The sequence below is a fragment of the Pezoporus occidentalis genome, unplaced genomic scaffold (assembly GCF_034315485.1).
Source record: "Pezoporus occidentalis ecotype Australia unplaced genomic scaffold, CSIRO_AGI_Poc_V1 ctg28, whole genome shotgun sequence".
NCBI lineage: Eukaryota > Metazoa > Chordata > Aves > Psittaciformes > Psittacidae > Pezoporus > Pezoporus occidentalis.
This window is the reverse complement of record NW_026914718.1, coordinates 1,759,954-1,781,139: the sequence shown is the minus strand read 5'-3', so window position 1 is coordinate 1,781,139 and position 21,186 is coordinate 1,759,954. Positions and strand designations below refer to the sequence as shown.

General features: G+C 38.4%; 1 protein-coding gene across 8 annotated transcripts in view; it reads right to left on the bottom strand.

Moving 5' to 3' along the window:
- EZH2 (enhancer of zeste 2 polycomb repressive complex 2 subunit) overlaps positions 1-21,186 on the bottom strand; it is a 52,379-nt gene that overhangs the window by 21,294 nt on the left and 9,899 nt on the right. For 2 of the 8 annotated variants that reach the window (XM_062625340.1, XM_062625344.1), the window contains exons 2-6: positions 7,930-8,053; positions 7,302-7,430; positions 4,240-4,356; positions 2,787-2,925; positions 323-466 (exon numbers count right to left, since the gene is read on the bottom strand). In XM_062625340.1, coding sequence (XP_062481324.1) covers positions 323-466; positions 2,787-2,925; positions 4,240-4,356; positions 7,302-7,430; positions 7,930-8,053 — 653 coding nt within the window. Of the gene's footprint in view, positions 1-322; positions 467-2,786; positions 2,926-4,239; positions 4,357-5,295; positions 5,398-7,301; positions 7,431-7,929; positions 8,054-21,186 lie in introns of those variants that run through there. The other 6 variants (XM_062625341.1, XM_062625343.1, XM_062625342.1 and 3 more) reach the window with 6 other exon arrangements.

Sequence of the window (21,186 nt, the reverse complement as noted above, 5' to 3'; positions counted from 1 at the left end):
GGAGATGGCAATTCAGAACTCTGCCTACTTTAGAATAATGATATTGCATTTTCTGAGGAGTACCAAAGCATTTATTAGGTGGATACTCAACTCATTTTTGGTGCATTTGGCAGTCTCAATATGCAGATAAACAAAAAGTAGCAAAAGCACCTTCCATAGTATTCTCTGTACAGCTCTTGAACTAAATGACAAGGAAATGATGAAGAAAATAGTGCTACTTTAGACCTGAACACTATCAAGTAGAAGGTTTGAATAAATTTATTGAGTGATTAAAAAACAGTGTTTTTTGGTTTTAATTTGTAAAGTCTGCAGACAGACATACCCATCCTGTTACCTTCCCGATCTTTTTGCTTGTCATCTCTTTCATCAGGATTGTCATCTCCATCATCATCATCTTCATCATCACTATATTGACCAAGTGCATTGACCAGCTCAACAAATATTTCATCATTGATAAATCCACATTCTGAAATTCAGCAAAATTGGGAGTGAACAGAAAAGCACAAGGTGTATATGAAGTATTTTTAGTCCTCCCTACACTTGAATTCAATTATGTATATTGAAAACGCTGTAATTGATGAAAAACGATTTTGTGGGTTTCCCCTCTTTGTTTCAGTGTATGAACTGAGAAGAGTTAAAAATACTCAGTATTTATTTCTTAGACTGACAGCTGGGAAGGGGAGAAGGAAACATGTTGAAATTTCTCTGTTCCCGACTCCCTGTGCTTCAGTAAGCATAAAGAAATATCTTCTTTCTAGCTAGACTGTTTCCGAGATGTTATGCCAGAATCCCAGTTCCAACACGGTTGGGTTAAGGCAGCCTGGAAATATATGGAACAGTCTATGAAGCTATACATGGATAGCTAGGGAATCCCCAAAGATATTTTTGGTTGGTAGTTCCATTGCATTCAGTTCCCCACTACACACCCCCTGGCAAGGTGATAAAAAAAGAACACAGTTAAATACAAAAAATTCAAGAGAAAACTGAAAGACATAATGCTGCATGTCTGCTTATTAGCTTATATTCTGCTGTGAAATTCAGAGGGCAGCAGAGACAGACAATAAGGCATTTCTGCAGAGAGAAAAATCATAGTTAGTGTTGACAGACCATTGTTATTTCCAAAAAATAACCGGGAACTATGAGGGAAATGCAGTGCTTATCACCATCCTTTTGAACCCGGATTGGGGTTGGATGTCAAACTATAACTAATAGTTTTATTCCTATGTAGACAATGAAAACAAGCAGGTACTTAATTTGGAAGTTTTAAACAGAACTTTTAATATACATGCACAGGTTAGTATACATTTCTTTCCCAAAAGTGCAATTACAGAGCTAATTTACAATTCTGACTCCTGCGTGGGAATGCCTTTGGATTAGATACCCACAGCATTTACATTCAATGACAGCCACACAATAGTAGTTATTGGGAGACTAAGAAAAAAGTCTTTCTACTTTTGATACATAGTTTTGAAGGATCCATAAGAACAGTAATTGCCATCATTAATATGGGACTCAAAGGCAGTGAAACAAAATCAATTGTAAAGCTAGACTCAATAATAAATCAATAGTAGAAGACATTTACTAGTCATGTCACCATTTTGACATAACCAGTTCTGACAGGGATGTCAGCAATCAGTAAATCTGTAAAAATATCCAAAGGCAAAACCCCATGAAACATTTCATGTTCCTCATAAAATTTAAAGGCAGCAGCTGTCCTGAGGACATTAACAAGACTGCTACAGGACTGAGTAGTATTTATTATTGAACCTCAGGCTTAACCTTCGTGAGTGGCACACCGTATACTCAAAACCGCAGTTCTCTCAGTCACTCCAGCATTAATAGGAATATAATTAATTTTAAGAAACAATGCCACATTTAGGGAGGAGGAAAGTGGTGGGCAATGTTTCTGTGAAGGAGGAAACGGCAGTCAGAGAAACCTTTACAACTGTTAAGTTCAGGTTTGTATAAGCTAGTTCTGAGCAGGCACATAGAGCAAGTGAAAGGTTGCTACTTCACTTAGACTTTAGCAAACTAACAGGCAAATAAAATCACATGTACTCCAGCTCCCACGCAGAAGAGGTAAACAACACCTAGGAATATATACATATATATAGTGTACCAACAGAAAGACACAACTTTGCTCTATAAACTGACTTATAGAAAAGAAGGTTTTGAAAGGAGGTTTTTAAATAGCTGGTAATTTCCCTAAAGGAATAAAAAAAACCCAAAACCAAAACCCACAAGAGATTATTCTATTAAATCACATTTGCAAATATCACTATCAGAGTTTTGCATACTGCTCCTGCCACGTTCTGCTAGGCAGGATACACATAGAGAAATTACACTATTATATTCTAAAGCTCTGAGCACAAAATTGAAGACCAAGAACTTCTCCAAGTTGCATCTAGGCATTATGATCACAAAATGGTTTTGGCTGGAAAGGACCTTAAGGCTCATCCAGTTCCAACCCCCTGACATGCGCAGGGACACCTTCCACTGGACCATATTGCTCCAAGCCCCGTCTAACCTGGCCTTGAGCACTGCCAGGGACAATGAACCACTGTATAGTTATGGGGAAAAGTTGAAGAGTTTAATTTCCCTGTAGTGCTACTATACCACTTCACAGCCTTATAAAAATGCAAAACTATTTATTTAAATAGGAAGTCTTATATCCAATGTTTATGCAACATAGGGATTCTAGAGATACTACTGTAATAATCAAGCATCAGGCCTTAACAAGCAACACCAACAACAGTTATTTATGTAGGAAGAAGTGATAAGTATACCTGAGTGTTTGGGCTCACCTCTGTCTCCATGCACTTTCCCATCATAGTTCTTGATCAGTTCTTCAATAAAGGTACCATCCTGGTCAAGCACTTCATCTCCCATATACGGAATGTTATGTAAAACAGTTTCATCCTCTACCTAGTAATAACAGAATCAAACCATTTTAAATTGCATTTTCAATTGAGCGTTTCTGCGTTGCTATTTTCACAGTTAACTAACTGGCTTCACTGCTTTAGCATATTTACCATTAAGTCGATAAATAAAACAAGACCTTCATCTTTGTTCAGCAATTTTACATACTAGTGGTGACTAGCTCCAGATACTGAAACTAGTACCTAACATGCAGGTTAGCCGGGTGTTTCCACAAAGCTTCTGCTACTGAACCACACTAAGCTACTTAGCTTTGGGAAGCCTGCATATGATAAGTTCATTCTCCCTGCCCTGGTTCTCTTCCACAGTAATGTGCAATGGAAACCTCCCCTTCATTGCTTTGCCAGAGATAAGAAAAATATGATACAAAAAGGCTCTAAATTCAAGTTGTCTAAACAGCAAGCATAAAAACATGCCTCACAATTTAATCTGAACTCCACTGTCACTTTTTTTTGTGTCTGTATATAGACTAAAAGAATTAATACTCCCATGTTTTATCATTAGAATTTATGGACCTCAATTCTCAGTTGTACCCTCCAATACTGCAGAACCCCCTTCTATTGTTAAGAAAATAAATGTAAATGTTCCTGCTGATCATGATTCTGCAGTAGTGCAAACTATCCAAACATTGATGAAATAAAAGCAAGTAGAAAAATGTGTGGAGGAACTCTGTACATATGCTGATAAAACAGGTTATTTAAATCACTTTGCTATTATCATAATAACCTGTCAGCAAAGGTGATCATATATAAAATGCTGTGACAAAGATTTGTAATAAGCTAAGCTTTTCAAACAAGTCAAATGCCTACATGAGAAATCTAACATTACGGCTTCTACACACAGTGAAGCTAATCAGAAGAAAAGGCTATACTCAGTTGCTATGCAAGAATGACCATTATTGTGGGGAGCCTATTTCAGGATTAAGTTCTCTTTATTCCATAAGAATTACTGTTCTGCTGCAGGTTGATTGCATAAACACATGCATTTCGCACAGAAAACATTTCTCATTACACTAATTGTATGCTTCTAAATACATCTACATTTGTTAACTGCCACAAAGAACTGGTCAGATGAATTCAATAAACTTAGGGTGCTTGTTACAGCAAGGTTTTAGACATTATTCAGTTCACTGAGAACTGAATTTGCCATCTAAGTTACTTGGTTTTGTTATTGTATTGAGGGCCCTATTTCTAATTACTACTGCCTATTACCAATACAGAAAAGAAGGAGCTTAACTAGCAACAGATTTTTGCTGGTTTATTTCTTCTATACATTTCTCCTCCCAGAACTTTATAAACTTACCATAAAATTCTGTTGAAGGGGAGACCAAGAATACATTATAGGCACAGAAGCAACAGCATTGAGAGTCTTCAATGGGATGACTTGTTTTGGAAAATCTATATCGCTGGTAACAGAGCACTGAAAAAAAAAAAGAGGGTGAAGTTACACTTACATAGCAACAATAGAAACTGAAAGAAACAGAAAAATAATATCACAGTACACCGCTCTATATTGTACAAAATTCAAAGTGTTTGTCAAAATCAGCCATATCAGCCTTTGAAAAATGCATCAGAGTTTTAGGGTATAACAGTAAGAATAGATTTAGCAGGAAAAGAGACGCAATAATTATTTCTGTGTCAATACCTTTGTTAATAGATCACAGGTTTTTTTTCCCCACTTACTAATAAGTGGCTGTGATAATGTTTTATTCAGAGCATTCAACCTGCAATACAAATTATCTTTGGTTTCTTCAAACAGATTTAGCACCTGTTGCTGCTAATACTCTCACCAATGTTAAGAGTATTTACTCAAGCCACCAGAGAAGCAACTGAATTCCCCTGGCTCCAGAACAATACACTGCAGAAATCACTTATTATTTATGGGCTTAAAAAATTTAAATTTTACTTTAACGCTAGCAAGATTTCTATGGAAATAAAGTCTCCATGTCTTAACACCTGCCCTGTTTCCCCATTATGCCTGTTTATCTTAACATCAAGCGTTCGATTATGCTCACCGTTTACCAAGGAAAAATGAAAATTAACTCTTAATATGCAACTCTGGATATGCCAATGATTTTTTTCAGCTCTAGGACTTGACTTTTATTTAGATTCAGAGGTTGTATAGCCTCCAAAAGATAAACATGTCATAGAAACACAGACAGCTTCTAGGTTATTCTTGCATCTATTCAACAGCTAACAGATACAGATCAACTTTTCTCAAGTACTTGGACAGCAGTATGGAGAACTCTGCAAGAAAAGTTACAAACAAAAGCAGACAAGAACATACAAAGCTAGAGAAAGTACAACAAAGAGGATTTGGAGGTAGGTAAACAAAGTTTAGAACAGCTATCATAGCTACCTGAAAGGAAAAAAGGAAGTGGAGACAAAAGATCTTTCTCCTTTCCAGAAGGGAAAGATGAACAGAGCTTCACATTTCTAAAGAAATACACAAAGTAATGTAACAAACAGTATACAGAGACAGTACCCCGGTAGAATGACACAAGCCAGATTTATTTCTTTTTTAATCTGCAGCACATGAAATTAGATTTTTGCTGTGGATACCAATACTCAAGATACTGTCCTATGCTAGTGCTTTATTTCCATTTCAGGTTAATGTTTAATTTTTTAGCTAGCAGCCATCTAGCATAATTTTCATGTATTTTTAAAAGGAAAATACAAACTAAAACAATTATTGCTTTTATCTTTGGAACTGGAAGTCTCAGCCTGACAAATGACCTATGTCAAAATGATTGTTTGGTAGCAAGCCTCAGTCACATTGCCCCATTGTTTTGGGATAGAATTCAGCTTAATGCTTATGAGGTTAGCACAGAACATGTTATGGTGTCTGGCTGATGCTGACTGGACTATCCACTGGCAAAAACCTATGTCACCAGTGATGTCCTGCAGGCATCACCAAACACATGGAGGCTCTCACAAAACCTTTCTATCAGGTCACTAAACTTCTAGCCAGTGGCCTCTGCAACTCTGAAGAAATTCAGCATATTAAGAAAAAAGATTATTAAAGGAATTTTTTTAATCCCCCACCATTTTTTATTCTTTTTTTGTCTCACTTCTCTCACTATAAATTATGGCAATCCTAAATCAAGCAGTGGAGTTCCAATTCGTGAGACAGAGCCTGGATGTGAATGCAGTAATTAGCGTGCTCTAGCAATTCAGGCAGGAAATCAATTCAGGCAGGAAATTAACATAAAATAATAGTGAATCAAGCTAAACAACAAAGAAAATAAAGAGGAATGGTAAGGAATGATCATCCAGTAACACACACCAAAAAAAAAAGTGAAAACTGGATATATACCCTATATACACCTGATATATACCCTCAATTGTCAGACATTCTGATCCTATAGTGTTATATAATAGGTAAGCTGTACATGACTAGTTGCATATTCAATCATGTTTAAAAGAAAACACTTCAGCGAAGGTCATTGCCTGTTTGCATTTAATCACGCATGCACACAAATGCACCTCTGTGACACACACACGCCCTCAGTTCCTCAATAAAACTTTCGGAAAATCTGACAAATTTCCTTGAAGAGAAAGTGGTTTGGTTTAGGTTTATGAGGGTTTTTTTTTTACCCTGTTCACAGTAAAATCTTTTCATTCTCATCCTATTGAACTAAGTTAGCTTTTCAGATTATTACACATGAAACATCAAACCAGCTTAGTTTGGAGAAGTGCCTAAAGAGCAGCTGAGAAATTAATGAGAAATTAACCTGGGCTGAACACAAAGTTGCAGTACACTTAAACCACTGCTCGGGCTACCAACATGAAAGCCAGTTTACGTGCTCAAACTGCATCACCATAATGGAAGTGGATTTCATAAATCTGATGCCCAGTCTGCTTGTGCAACACAAGGGTGCATCAACTCAACTAACTACTTTCAGAACCTCTGTGGTTAAATTACTTTAATAAAAAGAAGATTTTGTCATGTGGGTATGTTTCACAGCTTTCATGTGTTTTAGCTCAATAAGAACTAAACTAAATACTCATTTGTTCTATTGGGGGTCAACTCCAATATGAGCAAGATTAAACTCCCAGTATCAGTAAGGCAATTAATCAGTTTGATTAAAGGATGCTGCAGTAAGATCTGAGCATTACCAGAAATAAAGAAGTTTCACTTGTGTGTATTAATCCAAGCTAGGTAACCTACTACATATTTATTGCTTTCCAGGAGTCATATGATTGAAGTAAATAACAAATTCTTTAAGAGACTCATACAAAAAATATTTAGCTGCCAAGTCATGCCATGCTGGAAAACATAATAAAGAGGCAACTTTCCAGTAATAAACCAAAAACGTGTTAACAACCTTGTAAGTGGGATTACCACAACACATGTTAACCAACCTCCCTGGTCCCGCGCAATGAGCTCACAGAAGTCATGATGTGAACAGGCTGTATCCTACGTTGTTTCCATTCTTGATTTAAGATTTCTGTTCTTTCCAGGATCTTCTGACGATTAGAATTAAACATACTCTAAAAATTAATCACAATTGTAAACGTTACAAGTAAATCAAAGACTCCAAATTCAGCTGCTAGCATCTTAAGGAATTATAACATTTACTAAAACAATGAATAAAACTAGATAGGATGCAAAAAGTGGCCAAAACTCAAGATGTCCAAATTTCATTGAAATGCCACCATCCCTATCTTTGACTCAACCCATGTTTTCATGTTAGAGACCTACAGGTTTAGCATGGAATTAAATTCAAAATGGAATTAGAAAGAATATGTGGATAAAGAAGTTGCCGTACTTGCTCTCCACCATCTTTTCTGACACTTAGCATGCCTGATTCCATCACATATGAATGTATCATACCTGTTTATAAGATCAGAGTTAAAACAAGCTTTCAGAATGTTAACAAATTATCTAGCAAAACTGTTAGTGTAGGTGTTAACTGCAGGACAACTCAAACTTCAAAAGATCAGGTTTTGTATCATTTTTCAAGCAAACAGAGCCAAAAGGTGACAATACCTTTACTTCATCTGCACGTCGGAACCTCTTGAGCTGCCTCAGTCTCATGTATTCTGATTTCACACGTTTTCGCCAACAAATTGGTCCTTTCTCAGATTTTTTTCCGGTTTGACCCATGATTATCCTGCAAAAGGCAATGTGATGTTAACCTTACTGTCTCTGACACCACTGCTTACTGAGCAGGTTAGAGTGAAGTTAGGTAGGATAGAGAAATTCATGTAATACCTTTCATACTGAATTCCTTTAATTCCTTTCACTAAAACACTTGCAATCCAACCCCAATCCAAAGAAAATAAGTAATATATACTTGAGTCATAGACACCAGGATTTTAATTACAAATCAGTGAGACCCTTCATATTTGCTTTAAGCACTTCTAATGCCTCTATACAGAAAGATACCTAATTGATCTAAAAAGGACTCTTCATCAAGGGCTGTAACATTAGGACAAGAGGTGATGAGTTCAAACTGAAACAGGGGAAGTTCACATTAGATATAAGGAAGAAGTTCTTCCCTGTGAGGGTGGTGAGGCACTGGCACAGGCTGCCCAAAGAAGCAGTAAATGCTCCATTCCTGGCAGCGTTCAAGGTCAGGTTGGACAGAACCTTGGGTGATATGCTCTAGTGCGAGATGTCCCCACCCATGGCAGGGAGTGAGGTTGATCTTGGAGGTGATCTTGAGGTTCTTTCCAACCCAAACCAGTCTATGATTCTATAAATTTAGATTACCACTGCAAAGATACACACTGGAATCCTTGCAGTCTCATAAATCAAATTCTGTACAGTTCTGCTTCTGGTAGACAAACCTTCCCCTCCTTGCAGAAGGGGTCTTCTTCAGCAAGATATCAACTCCTTGAATAGACTTCTGGAGTTGATTTCAAAGGCAGAGAGGTACCCCAAAGTACAGTCCTCCTATCCAACCACTCAAGTGTCAGAAAGTTCTAGAATCCAGATAAAAAGAGTTTTGAATAAGCCAGAATAAGACAACTTGCTCTTTTCCCAAGTATCCTACAAAACCCCAAACTGTGCAGTTGACTGCACACAGAACACTGATACCAGCTTTTACTGATCACCCTCTTAGTACCAAGTGCTTCATTTTAATGTTACAGGACTGTTGGCAACATGGCTGTATTTTTACATTATAATCCAAATGTATTGCTAGAATATGCCAATCTGCGCAGCATTTTTCAAGCTCCATGACCGTATGCTGTGACTATGCTGGCAGTGACTATTTTGACAGCATCCTGAAACAAAACCACAACATCCAAGACTGGCTTCCTCTCAAGAGCTGTACTATAACAATCCACAGTATTTCACTGAATAGCTCAAAATAGCATTCACGATAGCCATTGTGGACTGAAAGGCTGAAATGCTGAATCGCCCAAGGTTAATACATTCTCAAACAATCATAATCGATTTGAGCACAGAAACACAGAATCAACCAGGTTGGAAAAGAGCTTTAAGATCACCAAATCCAACTCTTACCCCACACAACTGCCAACTCCACCACTAAAGCATGTCACTGAGGGCCTTGTCTACATGGTTTGTGAACACTTCCAGGGATGATGATTCCAGCACTGCCCTGGGCAGCCTGTTCCAATGCCTGAGCACCCTTTCAGTGAAGAAATTTTCCTAATATCCAATCTAAACCTCCCCTGGCACAATTTGGGGCTGTTCCCTCTTGTCCTGTAAGTTGTCACTTGGGAGAAGAGACCAGCCACCTTCTGGTTCCATCTTGTTTTCAGGTAATTGTAGAGAGGAATAAGGTCTCCCCTGAGCCTTCTCTTCTCCAGACTAAACCCCCCAGCTCCCTCAGCTGTTCCTTATCAGACTGGTGCTCAAGACTCTTCACCAGCTCCAATGCCCTTCTCTGGACCTGCTCCAGCACCTCAATGTCTCTCTCGCAGTGAGGGGCCCAGAACTGAACACAGTATTTGAGGTGCAGCCTCGCCAGTGCCCAGTATATAAGGATGATTGCTTTCTTGGCCCTGCTGACCACACTAGTGCTGATATAGGCCAGGATGCCATTGGCCTTCTTGGCTGCCTGGGCACAAGCTGGCTTATGTTCAGCTAGCTGTTGACCAGCAACCCCAGGTTCTTTTCAACCAAGCAGCTTTCCAGCCACTCTTCCCCAAGCCTGAAGCATTGCATGGGGTTGTTGTGGCCCAAATGCAGGACCCAGCACTTGCCTTGTTGAACCTCATACAATTGGGCACAGCCCATTGATCCAACCTGTACAGATTCCTCAAAGAGTTACACACCTTCTAATCATCAAGGTAGGTAAAGACAAACTAAGGTGTCTTCTTCAGGCTGGAGTCAAATGCCCAGTGCTTTCTCCCCTGCCCCTCACCACAGCTACCCAGCAGCCATGTGTACAGTTTTATCCAAGTTATTGAAAGCTCTTTGCTGCTGTAGGCAGAGCTCTATTTTCAGCAGTTTTGTAGAAGTCAAATTTGCGTTCTATCAGACTTTATGTTGATGCGGGGGGGGAATCAATTATAAACCTGTTTATTCTCCATACATGTTCATTTACACTGAACAAAACGTAATAGTCTGTGAGAGCCTGACACCCATTTTTATGCAAGGCATTAAACAGTATTTTGTAAGAAAAACTGTTGGGTTTTTAGATTTGAAATGAGAATGAATTAACAAACAAATGGCAGAACTGCCACCCCAAATGATGGCAAATACCCTTCAAGGAAAAAAAGTATAAAAATAAGCTTCACCTAATGCCTTAAGCACATAACTAGGCAGAGGGGAGGGACAAAGAACAATCAGAGGGAGGTAAATCTAGAGCAGTATTAAAACACAATTGCTCTGCTTCCATGCCTCAAGGCAGCAAGTTGAACCAACCTCTGTCTCATTTGCCACAGCACCAGTGGTTACAAGAGATAAAAAATATAGATTAAAAATATCCTCCACCATTCATGTTGGAGCACACAGTGAAGACAATTGCTGAATCAAAGTACACTACAGTATTGATTAGAGAACAGCATCAAAGCATTATGTAGTGCAGGAAATGCATATTATATTATATTATATGCTAACCTAAGCAAAGCAAAAATATGGAAAAACATCCCAGTTACTGGACATAAATTGGAAATCGAGTAAGTATCATTAAATAACAGAAAGACAGAATTTCTGTTTAAGTAATACAAAACAGAACATCAAAATCACTTCAGTTATGGTCCAGCCAAAAGACACGGACAAAGTACCAATGAACGCAAAAGATAAACGAAAGCTCAGCTGACACTACTGAATCCCATAAAAACAAAGTATAGATTATGTTACTTACTCCAATACAGCATCAACCATAGCCCCTCTTATTCTAGTTTCCTGAAGAATAACAAATGACTCAGGCATAAAAAAAAAAAGCTTTCTTAACCAAAATTAAATTGCCAGATAAGCCCTGCTCATCAAAATCAGGTCCATGTGGAAATCATACATAATTAGATTAAAACCAACAAAACAAACAGAATTCCCATCTTTCTTTCATACAACTGAAATGCAGTTCCCAGAAGACCCCGCAAGCAAGGATTTAAGACCTGAAACATATCCACATTAAACAAACAAATCCAACCTATTCCATTTTTCAGTAATGAACATCATTGTTACCTGCTGTATTAAAATGATGAGTAAAATAATATCTCACAAGAAGGTAAAAACTTTTTTTTAAAACAACATAACTTATGCACAGTCAGGTCATTTATCTAAAAACAAATGGGACTTACAAGAACACTTTCCTCTTGTGCTAGTTTCAAACTGCTATCTGGGGCACAACATAAACAACAATTTAACCTTCAAGGCACCAAGTAACGAAACACAGAGAATTAAAAGATGCATTGTTGTTTTTAGCAAGTTATAGCAAGAAAAAGTTCTTCTAGGTAAAGTAATAATGTTAATGAGCAACAGTCAGTGGGATACACATAGTACATTAAGTCAAATTTTGTATAAAATTAGAAATGGCCTCTTACATGCCAAGTCCGTATTAAGAGAAAGCACTGAGTGGGAAGGAAATATATGTGTGTATTAGTTAAAGAAAAATTACAGATAAGGAAAAACCAAAGTGTCCTGGATGCATGTTTGTAAAACATTAATAAATTTCAGGGATTTTTCAAGATTAATGAATTCTGAATCTGAGCAGCAGATTTTTAAACCTAATGATCCATATTTGTATGTTTAGGACAGTTTGGGTTGGAAGGGACCTTAAAGCTCATCCAATTCCAACCCCCTGCCACGGACAGGGACGCCTTCCAATAGACCTGGTTGCTCCAAGCCCCATCCAGCCTGGCCTAGAACACTGCTAGGGGTGGGACAGCCACAGCTTCTCTGGGCAACCTGTGCCAGGGCCTCAGCACCCTCACAGGGAAGAACTTCTGCCTTATATCTCATCTCAATGTCCTCTCTGTCTTATGCAAGACATTAAACAATATTTTGTAAGAAAAACTTTGGGCTTTTAGATTTGAAATGAGAATCTAATGCCATTCCCCCCTTGCCCTGTCACTACAGGTCATTGCAAAAGCCCCTCTCCAGATTTGTAGGCAACAACACCAAAGGAGAATTACACTATTATTAACACATGTACTGTGGTAAGAGGCAATTGTTTTTCTGTCCTTAATCTCAGAAGGGGGGGGAACAAGCAAACACAAGACAGAAGGGGGGTGGTGGGGAAGGTGGCAGGAAGAGAACAGCATATTCCTAGCAGGCAGAGTTAATTCTCACAGTGCAATCGATCTCTAATCTTCACATTAGGACTACAGAAATTGTCAGTGGCATTTGGCTAATGTCGTCAATTCAAAGGTTGCCTCCAAAACTATACATTTAAGAAACTAAACCTGAGAAAATAGGATAAGAAGTTTCCCAGACAAGGACAGCTCATGCTGGTCAGGGCTGGGAGAGCCAAAACAAAAAGGACTCAGAAAGATTACTCCTACAGAAGGGTGCTGGACACTATCTCCATCCCTGAAAGTAAAGGCAGTTTGGAGAATTAAGACTTCAGGGAAACAGCAACAAAAACTAATCTCTGGGGGTAAATTCAGGATTGTAGATGCTGTCTCCAACCTACTATTGATCCACCTGCACTAGTACCTAGGTGTAAGAACAATTTTTCCCAAATCACTTTCTTCCATCATTTCTGCTGTTCATATTTGCAAGTACTCTGAGCTGTAACAGACTACACAGGTTGTTACAAGAAAACCCTATCTATTTGCCTTAAAAGATGTTTTATGCGGTTTGCAGCTAGGATTGCAGAGCTAGTGAATGTTAAGATCAATTTCTCAGAACTAGTTAACTTCCCATATAAAGTTTCAGAATATTCCCTACAGCAGCATAAGTGGCACAAGCTAAATCCCATCTGTCTAAGAATACTTTATGGCCTGTCTTAAGAAGACAGGCATAACATCATGCAGTTTCTATTTAATAAATAAAAACATGATACTGGATTGTCTTAGTGCAATGATTTGATTCTGAGAGCCCCCAGGCCATCTCCCACTTCCCTGTCCCCATTTCCCCTTCTGAATACTGTTAGCTGATTCTATTGTTTTAACATCTTTTTCTTTCCCATTTTTTCATCCTCTTCAGATGAAGGGCCTACAGACACTAACTGCTAAAGATCTCAATCCCAAGAACTTTTACCCAAAAGAAAGAAACTATGTAGCAGCCAACTCAGCTATTTATGTGCAGATTATCTCATCTCCAAAATAGATACAAGAAAGCAAGCATAACTCTAAAGCAGTTACTCTGTTTCCAGCAAGAGCTCATCTCCCAGAGTGCAGAATGATTTCCTCAGCTAACCCTGTCAGGCCTTACCTGGCATAACACTAATAAGGGAAACCTCATCATAACTCTCCTTGCGGAAGAGGAAACACTGGAAGTAAGGTGAGACATCCCAAGAGATGCTAGTGTCAACCTGGTACAGCCACAGGCAGTCTCGTTCCAAACTGGGCAATCACCCTGGTGCCAGGGCAAGCAAGGAGATGCATGTGTCACACTTAAATGCAAAGGCTTAGTACCCTGGGTCCAAAGCTGCTCTTAACCCAGCCAGCCCACACTAATGAGAGATCAGTGTAATCTAAACAGACCACCATCAAGGATAACAAAAACAAAACCAACACTTCTTCTTGAGCAATAAGGTGCTTGAACTACGGTACTGGGAATGAGACGCACTGAACCCTCCTGAGCAGTGATTTAAAAAGACCCTACAGGAAAATAAAAGCAAATATACAGCTATTCTTTTCATTTTTTTAGTCGTGCTTGCATAGCTGGAAATGAAAAACAACAAAAAATGGCAATGACCTAGAGCAGATACATTTGTGTTCCAAATAAACTGCTGAGCATTTCATAATGATGTACAAGATCTACATTCTTTACAGGAAGTTGTAAAACACTTCATGCCTATAATCTTAAATTAGCCAATGCTTACTTTCAGCAGCCAAAGCATCTATAATACACCTAGAATTCACAAGAGAAAGAAGTGTAGAAAAATTTCAGCCCAAATTGTTTCTGTTTTGCCTACAGAGCATAGAAAGCGCCTTATTTAAAGACAATGTCCTATTTTTCTTCGATCATTTTTGGCAATATCCATCAGTGACAGACAAGCACACAGATAATTCTCTAAATTAGGCAGTCTATTCAAGCAGTCATACTGCTGTCAAAGACTATATTTAAGCGCCTCTGGCTACAGTGCCAAATTTCAGGGGGGAAAAAAATCTAATGAAAATTTTCATGCTGAAAAGCATGGGAGAACAAATGAGGGGCTCTGCCCTTTTAAAAGGATGCTATTAGTTTCGAGTTGTGCTTAATGTTACACAATATTTTAAACTAACAATGTTATATTACCTTCCCTCTACTCAGGATTTGTTTGGAAATATTCCTTAACTAAAATATACTGTGTGCAGTGTAACTTCTCAGTTCTTTTACTGTGAATTAATCTATGCTCAAAAGGTTATTTAGATCTTTTAAATTTATGCATACACTGGTACAATACTGCACTTCAGAGCACTCTTGACCAACAGTTCCAATGAAGGGGCAGGGTAGGGGAGGATAGGGAGGGGGAGGATGCGGGATAATATAAAACCCAACAGGGAAACCACATGTGACACCTGATGCAAACTGAGCAATAAAATCATGGGGCTTGCTGCCTGGAGTAATGAAAGAGTAACAAAGGAATAAAATAACTCAGATGGGGCAGGTAGCTGGGAAGTACTACTTCTACCTCCCATAAAGCCAAACACGAATGCTTTCACATTCACTTCTCAGAACCTTGATTTCTAAAACCATGTGTTTAACTGCATGACCCTGCTCCATGAACTACACCATGCTGTTTCTCAACCTCTTCTACCTCACTGTGAACAGTGATGCGCTTCCACCAAGTTCTCTGAATGCACTGGTAAGCTCAAAACACGCATCTGAGCTGGCTTTATGAACTGTCATTTCAGAGATCATACTTATTCATTTAGATTCAATACTATAAGATACTTGCCTGTGTAATTTCTTCAGCAGTGATGGCATCTCACAATCATCTCACCTTTCCCAACTCTTTATTCTCACCTCAACACTGCCTATAAACTGGATTAAACTGACTAACGATAAATAAAAGCTCTCTTTGTGATTGTTTTCTGAAACACAGATCAGCTTGATGATCCCATCCACAACTGTGGCTTCCTGTGCACAACCATAAAGCAGAAAGGATTTGTTAGGCACTCAGACCAATGGCGTGGCTCTCACCACAAACAGGCACTGGCTTTATACATCAGTTTGCCCTGGAGTGGCAAACATGCTCTTTAGCTGGAAGCTGTTATCAGATGCAGACAGCACACAGGTCTCTTAGACTCAGCATACGCAATCTTACTAATGGAGAAATTATTATCTATTAAACCCTATCTGAAGCCATCATTGAACTTCTTGAAGCATCTACAAAACTTGTGGTTTAGTTTCAAACAAGAAAAACCAAAACAAACCCCACAAAACAACAGCAATAACAAATCAAATCACCCACCACCACACCCTTCTAAGCTTCTTCTCACACTAAAAGAATTGTTTTGATCAGGCAGCAGAATTTAGGACAACTTTCATGTTCAACTCAAAAAGCAGAATTTTGGCAACAGAAGAGATTAACACGATCTTCCCATAAGCCTGCAAAAAATTCAATACTTGCTAGAAAACAAACAAACAAGGAAGATAATGCATTGATTTATTTTTTTTTATTAAGCTTAGACACAAAGTTGTCAACTTTCCAAAACCTCATGAAAAAAATAAATCAAATTATCTTATGTTACACGATTTTACATAGCACGATACAATGAAATGACTGTTCAACTGCAGCTACAGATTTTTCATCTATGCTACACTACAATATATTACTTGGAAACTCCTGGAAACACACTTTACTTCATGCACCCTAAATGCAAACCAAGACAATATTCTCTATAAATCTATCCTAAACCTTTCTGGAGGAATCAGTTTCAAATAGACTTTTATTACAATTCTCAAGCACCTGAAAATAAACTATCAATAAACATATTGCCAGCCTTCAAAACAACTGACTCCAATGTTAACCATAAAGCAATGTTGTAATCTGTCAGACCTGTCTCCTCCATTTATACCAACCTTTTCTTAGCAGCACAGAAAGACTCATGAAAACACTATGGTCAAGAAACAATACTACTCACTTGGGCTAAGTAAGAAAAGTTATTTACTGCTGCGATTTCAGAGCTGCTATTTCCACATCAAATTATGCAAGCTGCAGGGGCAGGGGAAGAATGACACTCCCAGCACCTCAAAGCACTTTTTACCTGGGCCATCAGCAGACACACTAAAAATACACCTAGAAGTTTTGTGGTTGCTTGCTTGCTTGCTACTCTCTGGATTTTCTAAAGCAAGACAACACATGGTTTTCTTCCTAACTTATCTATGTAAAATAGCACATTCTCATTTCCATGGGAAGAAAAATATTCCCAAGGCCACTGACAGCTTGGGTATTTCAGACACCAAACCAGACCAATTAACAACAAATCTCTAGCTCTGAAATACACCACCACAGGAAAGATCAACATAGTTCATTAGTAACGTTTTATTACAAAACCAGCTACAGCATATTGAGTCTTTTACAGAACTAGTCATAGAGAAATAGATGGGAGTAAACTGAACTGTGTTTTTTACTATTCTACATTATAGAAATGTTGTATTTTAAGTTTATAGTGCAGTTCAACCTATTTTTAATCAAAAAATACCTTATCACTTTTTTAAAATTAGCATCATGTTGTTATTCCATATGCTGAAGTACTGTATCATTAAAGGATATTTAAATTTAGAGAGAGAACTTGCAGCAAATGCTACCATCAGTTTGACTACCTTCCTCAAATGCTATTTAGTGTCAGTTTTGCCTGGAAAAGATATCATCTGTCTGCTGTATCAGTGGCCCCTGATCACTCACTTCTGCCTCTATTCAGCCTTCTCTGCTATGAGGGCTTAAGTGTTATGATTCTGTTAATCAAAATAGGTCAGAAAAAAAAAATAAAGTCTGTCTGAACAGCCCAGAAAATAAACACACTTAGTTTTTAAATACAAGTTTTCAACAAAATCAGCTCCACAAGCTGGTTTGCTCAGCAGCTGCATGAATCCTTGAACCAACACAAGTAAATGGGGCGCAATACTGGGGCAGGAAAAAGAGGCAAAGAACTGAAACTGAAGAGGGCAGCAGTTTAGGCTTCAACCGAAGTGTTTGTCAAGGCACATTGCCTCCCTGCCACTCCATTTTGCAAGCACGGAAAAGTTATTCTTAACAACCAGAAACAAGAAATATTTATTAAGCCATCAGTGCCAGCTGTGTCACCCTTCAGGCAGATAAATGCCAACAGGCTTCTACTGGCCCACAAAAGTTTAACCTCCAATGGGCTCTGTTTGGCAGTATCTAAAAGAAACTCATTTAAACAGGTAACTCCAGTCCATCTGTCCTTCCTCACTGTGACAAGTTTCAGCCATTGTGGATCATGTAGGCTAATACAACACTCACAATCAACTCCACTGAGATCCCATGTTCTGCAAGATGCTCTTGATTGCTCAAGAGATGGAAACTGTTATACAAGCTATTGACAAAGACAAAACTATCAGTTTTAACAAACATGATGTAAGGAAGGGAATCATGAACAGCCCCAGACATACCAATGCCATAACCCCAAACCAAGAAGTAATGTCTGTGTGTGAAAACAAATGTCCCAAGTCTCAGAATACTTCCTTTTCCTCCAGTCAGCAGAAAAATCCTGGCTTGCAAGTAGAATTAAAAGCCTGTGTTTTAATTGAAAGACATTTTACTCTCAACCCTAACACCAATACAGACTGATGATGGCTGTAGGCTTTCCAGGTAATATAGCGGTGCCAAAAGCAGAAGGTCTGCTGCTATGAATAGGCATGTTCTTATTATGAGCAATTAAGCTCCTATTATTGTGATACAGTTAGTTACTCACAATTACTATTTGCAACACTAAAATACATTTCACTTAGTACAATCCCTTCAAAGGTAGTTGTCTGTCACTACAATATTGCGGGGGGGGGGTGGGGGGTAATGTACTCTTTCCTTGTGACATAACCCATGGTTACTACTTTATTACCATTTACAAAACACAATTTAACTTTGAAGAACAACTTAACCAAAGCTAAGCAGCACATTCACTTACCTATTTGCTTTTGGAAGCTGATGACAAATACATCCTCTTAATGCACTTCTCAGCTAGGACTGGAAAAGGAAGCGGGATCTTAAAATGGCATTCGTTTCCTCCCTTCATTGTCTGTCTACAATACTTCAGCGTCTCGGAATTTACACAGCAAATACGATAAATTTGATTAAGGTGATCAGTTACCTCAAATCAGATCTCTTCAGCACTCAAAAGCGGCAGTTTTTCATAACTGCTCCAAACTGCTCATGCTGGCCAGATAAGCACTCAATCTGGCAGGAAAGAAGAGGAACCATGCAACCAGGGACAAGAGAAAGGAGCAAAGACTCTCCCTGTCAATGTCAGCACATTGTTAGGGCCTATTATCCACCTGCCTTAGACTACAACACTTCCATACCAAGTAAAACATGCTATTCACACCATGTAATTTTTTTCTTTACACGACTCTGCACAATCAGCAAACCAGTTAATGTGGCAAACTACTTCTGTGCCAGTAGCTCTCAAGAAACACATTTCCTGCTATCTCTAGATCTAGAGCTTAAGATTGCTCTGAAAAGATGTAGTGAGTAGCAAAACAACAGCAGCAACCATTTGTAACCTGCCTACATTAGTTGCCAGCGCAAGATAAATATAGAAGAGGTCTGTAGCAAAGGAAGAGTGTAGGTTTCTACAATTCAGTTCTGCCTCATACATCCCACTAGAGATATTCACAACAGCACATATTCAGACCATTAGTTAACAACAGTTATTTTCAATTTGCTATTATTTGTACAAGTCTAAGGCTTCTTATTTAAGAATATTACATGTAGGCTCCCTAACTCCTAAACACTCTAAAACATGGTTTTGTCTGTTTCTGGGCCTTATCAAAATTGGACAAATCACTCCAAGAATTTTAACTAATACATAAAAGAATTAATTCCCTGAACAGCGTATTTTCTTACACAAATCAGAGCGAAACCCAGACAATCACAGAAGCTGTGCATTACTCTAGATCTTCTGATGAGACCAAGACAGCAGGGGATTTCACTTCTTCATAGGGAGGAAACTCTTCAACAGTGAGTACAGTCCAGTATAGGAATGCATGAAGCCAAGAGGTGCTGGAATCTCCATTGTTCAAAACATTTTAAAAGTGGTCTGGAAAAGATAACTTCAATGTTGGCCTTGCCCAAGTGGGAGACTGGAGCAGATGACCCCTAGATGTACCTTGCAACCCAAACTATTCAAGAAGACAACATAACTCTGAACTGGGCCTGCCATCTCAAAACCAGGGGTCGTGCTATTTTTAAAGCTGCTGCTATGGAGTTTGCTTGCCTTTTAAATTCCAGTTTAATATTTCAGAAGATGAAAACCATCGCCACTGCATTCCAAAATTCTTGGTATTTCAATCAGCTACACGTACAATTTGGAAAACACCACTATTATTGAGAGCAATAGATTGTGAATTTAAATGCCTAAGAGCTTAATCAGCCCCAACTCTTCAGTTTTGTGTGTAAGCAATGATTTTTCTAATCTGTAGAAGTATTCATGTTACAGGCTCCTTTAACAAATCCATCAACTAGTTAGTTCACACACTCCTTCCCACTACTATTCCATGTGTTTATTCATCTGAAGGAGGCCTCTGTACAGTTGGAACGGTACAGTTGTATGGTACAGTTGGAGCCTTCAGTTCTACCTCTTAGCATAATTAAAGACAGATCAGAAAGCTCTTCACTAATGAAGTGTGTTGTCTAACCAGAGTGCTACATACTCTCCATAAAGTTACAACTACTTTTAAAATAACAATAATAAAAAACCGCCATAAAAGCGGTCTTCTTTCAGATTAGTTGTCATCTTATCCTAATAGGTTTCTGCTTCTCCTATAGCCCAACCTTTGTGCCTTTGAAGTGTCACTCTCTTCAGACCTTTTATTCTCTGTTGCTTCAGTAACTACAGCCTTACCTTGTGCTTGGTGTACTTAAGATCAGGAGCCTGACCTCTATCCTGGAAGGTTAAATTGTTGTTTGATTTGGGGTATTGGTTTGGTTTATTGTTTGTTTGGTTTTCCCCAAAGAAAAATGTCACTTTTATTTTTTCATTTTTAAATAAACTTGAACACATTCTAGAAAAAAATAAGTCAAGCAGAACACATGTTCACAATAAGCAACTACTCTCTGACCTGCTTCCCTGCAACTCAGATGTGCCTCCTCAATTATTCCTTCCCAAGCACAATGTTTTCTGGACCTTGTTATTATCCCAGCAGCTCCTTAAATTAATAGCTCAGAATGGATGCTTCAGGATATGCAAGATGACAGAGATCCTTTTCTGTATCTTTTGAGTAAGAATTTCAGCTTCTTTCAAAAGAGGCTGAAAGAAAAAAATGTAAAATCACCATGTAGTGACAAATTGCCATTTGGTCACCACATGCTGCCTTGATCAGGATGTCCATCATAAATAAAATAACTGTACATACCCTTTTCTTACAGCTGTGTGAGCAGCTATTGGTGAAGTGTACAGTTTCATGATACACTTAATCCAGCCAAACTCCTTACTTGTAGTAGCACTACTATCAAACTACCTTACTAACTGTAATGACTATATTTTTACTCACAGT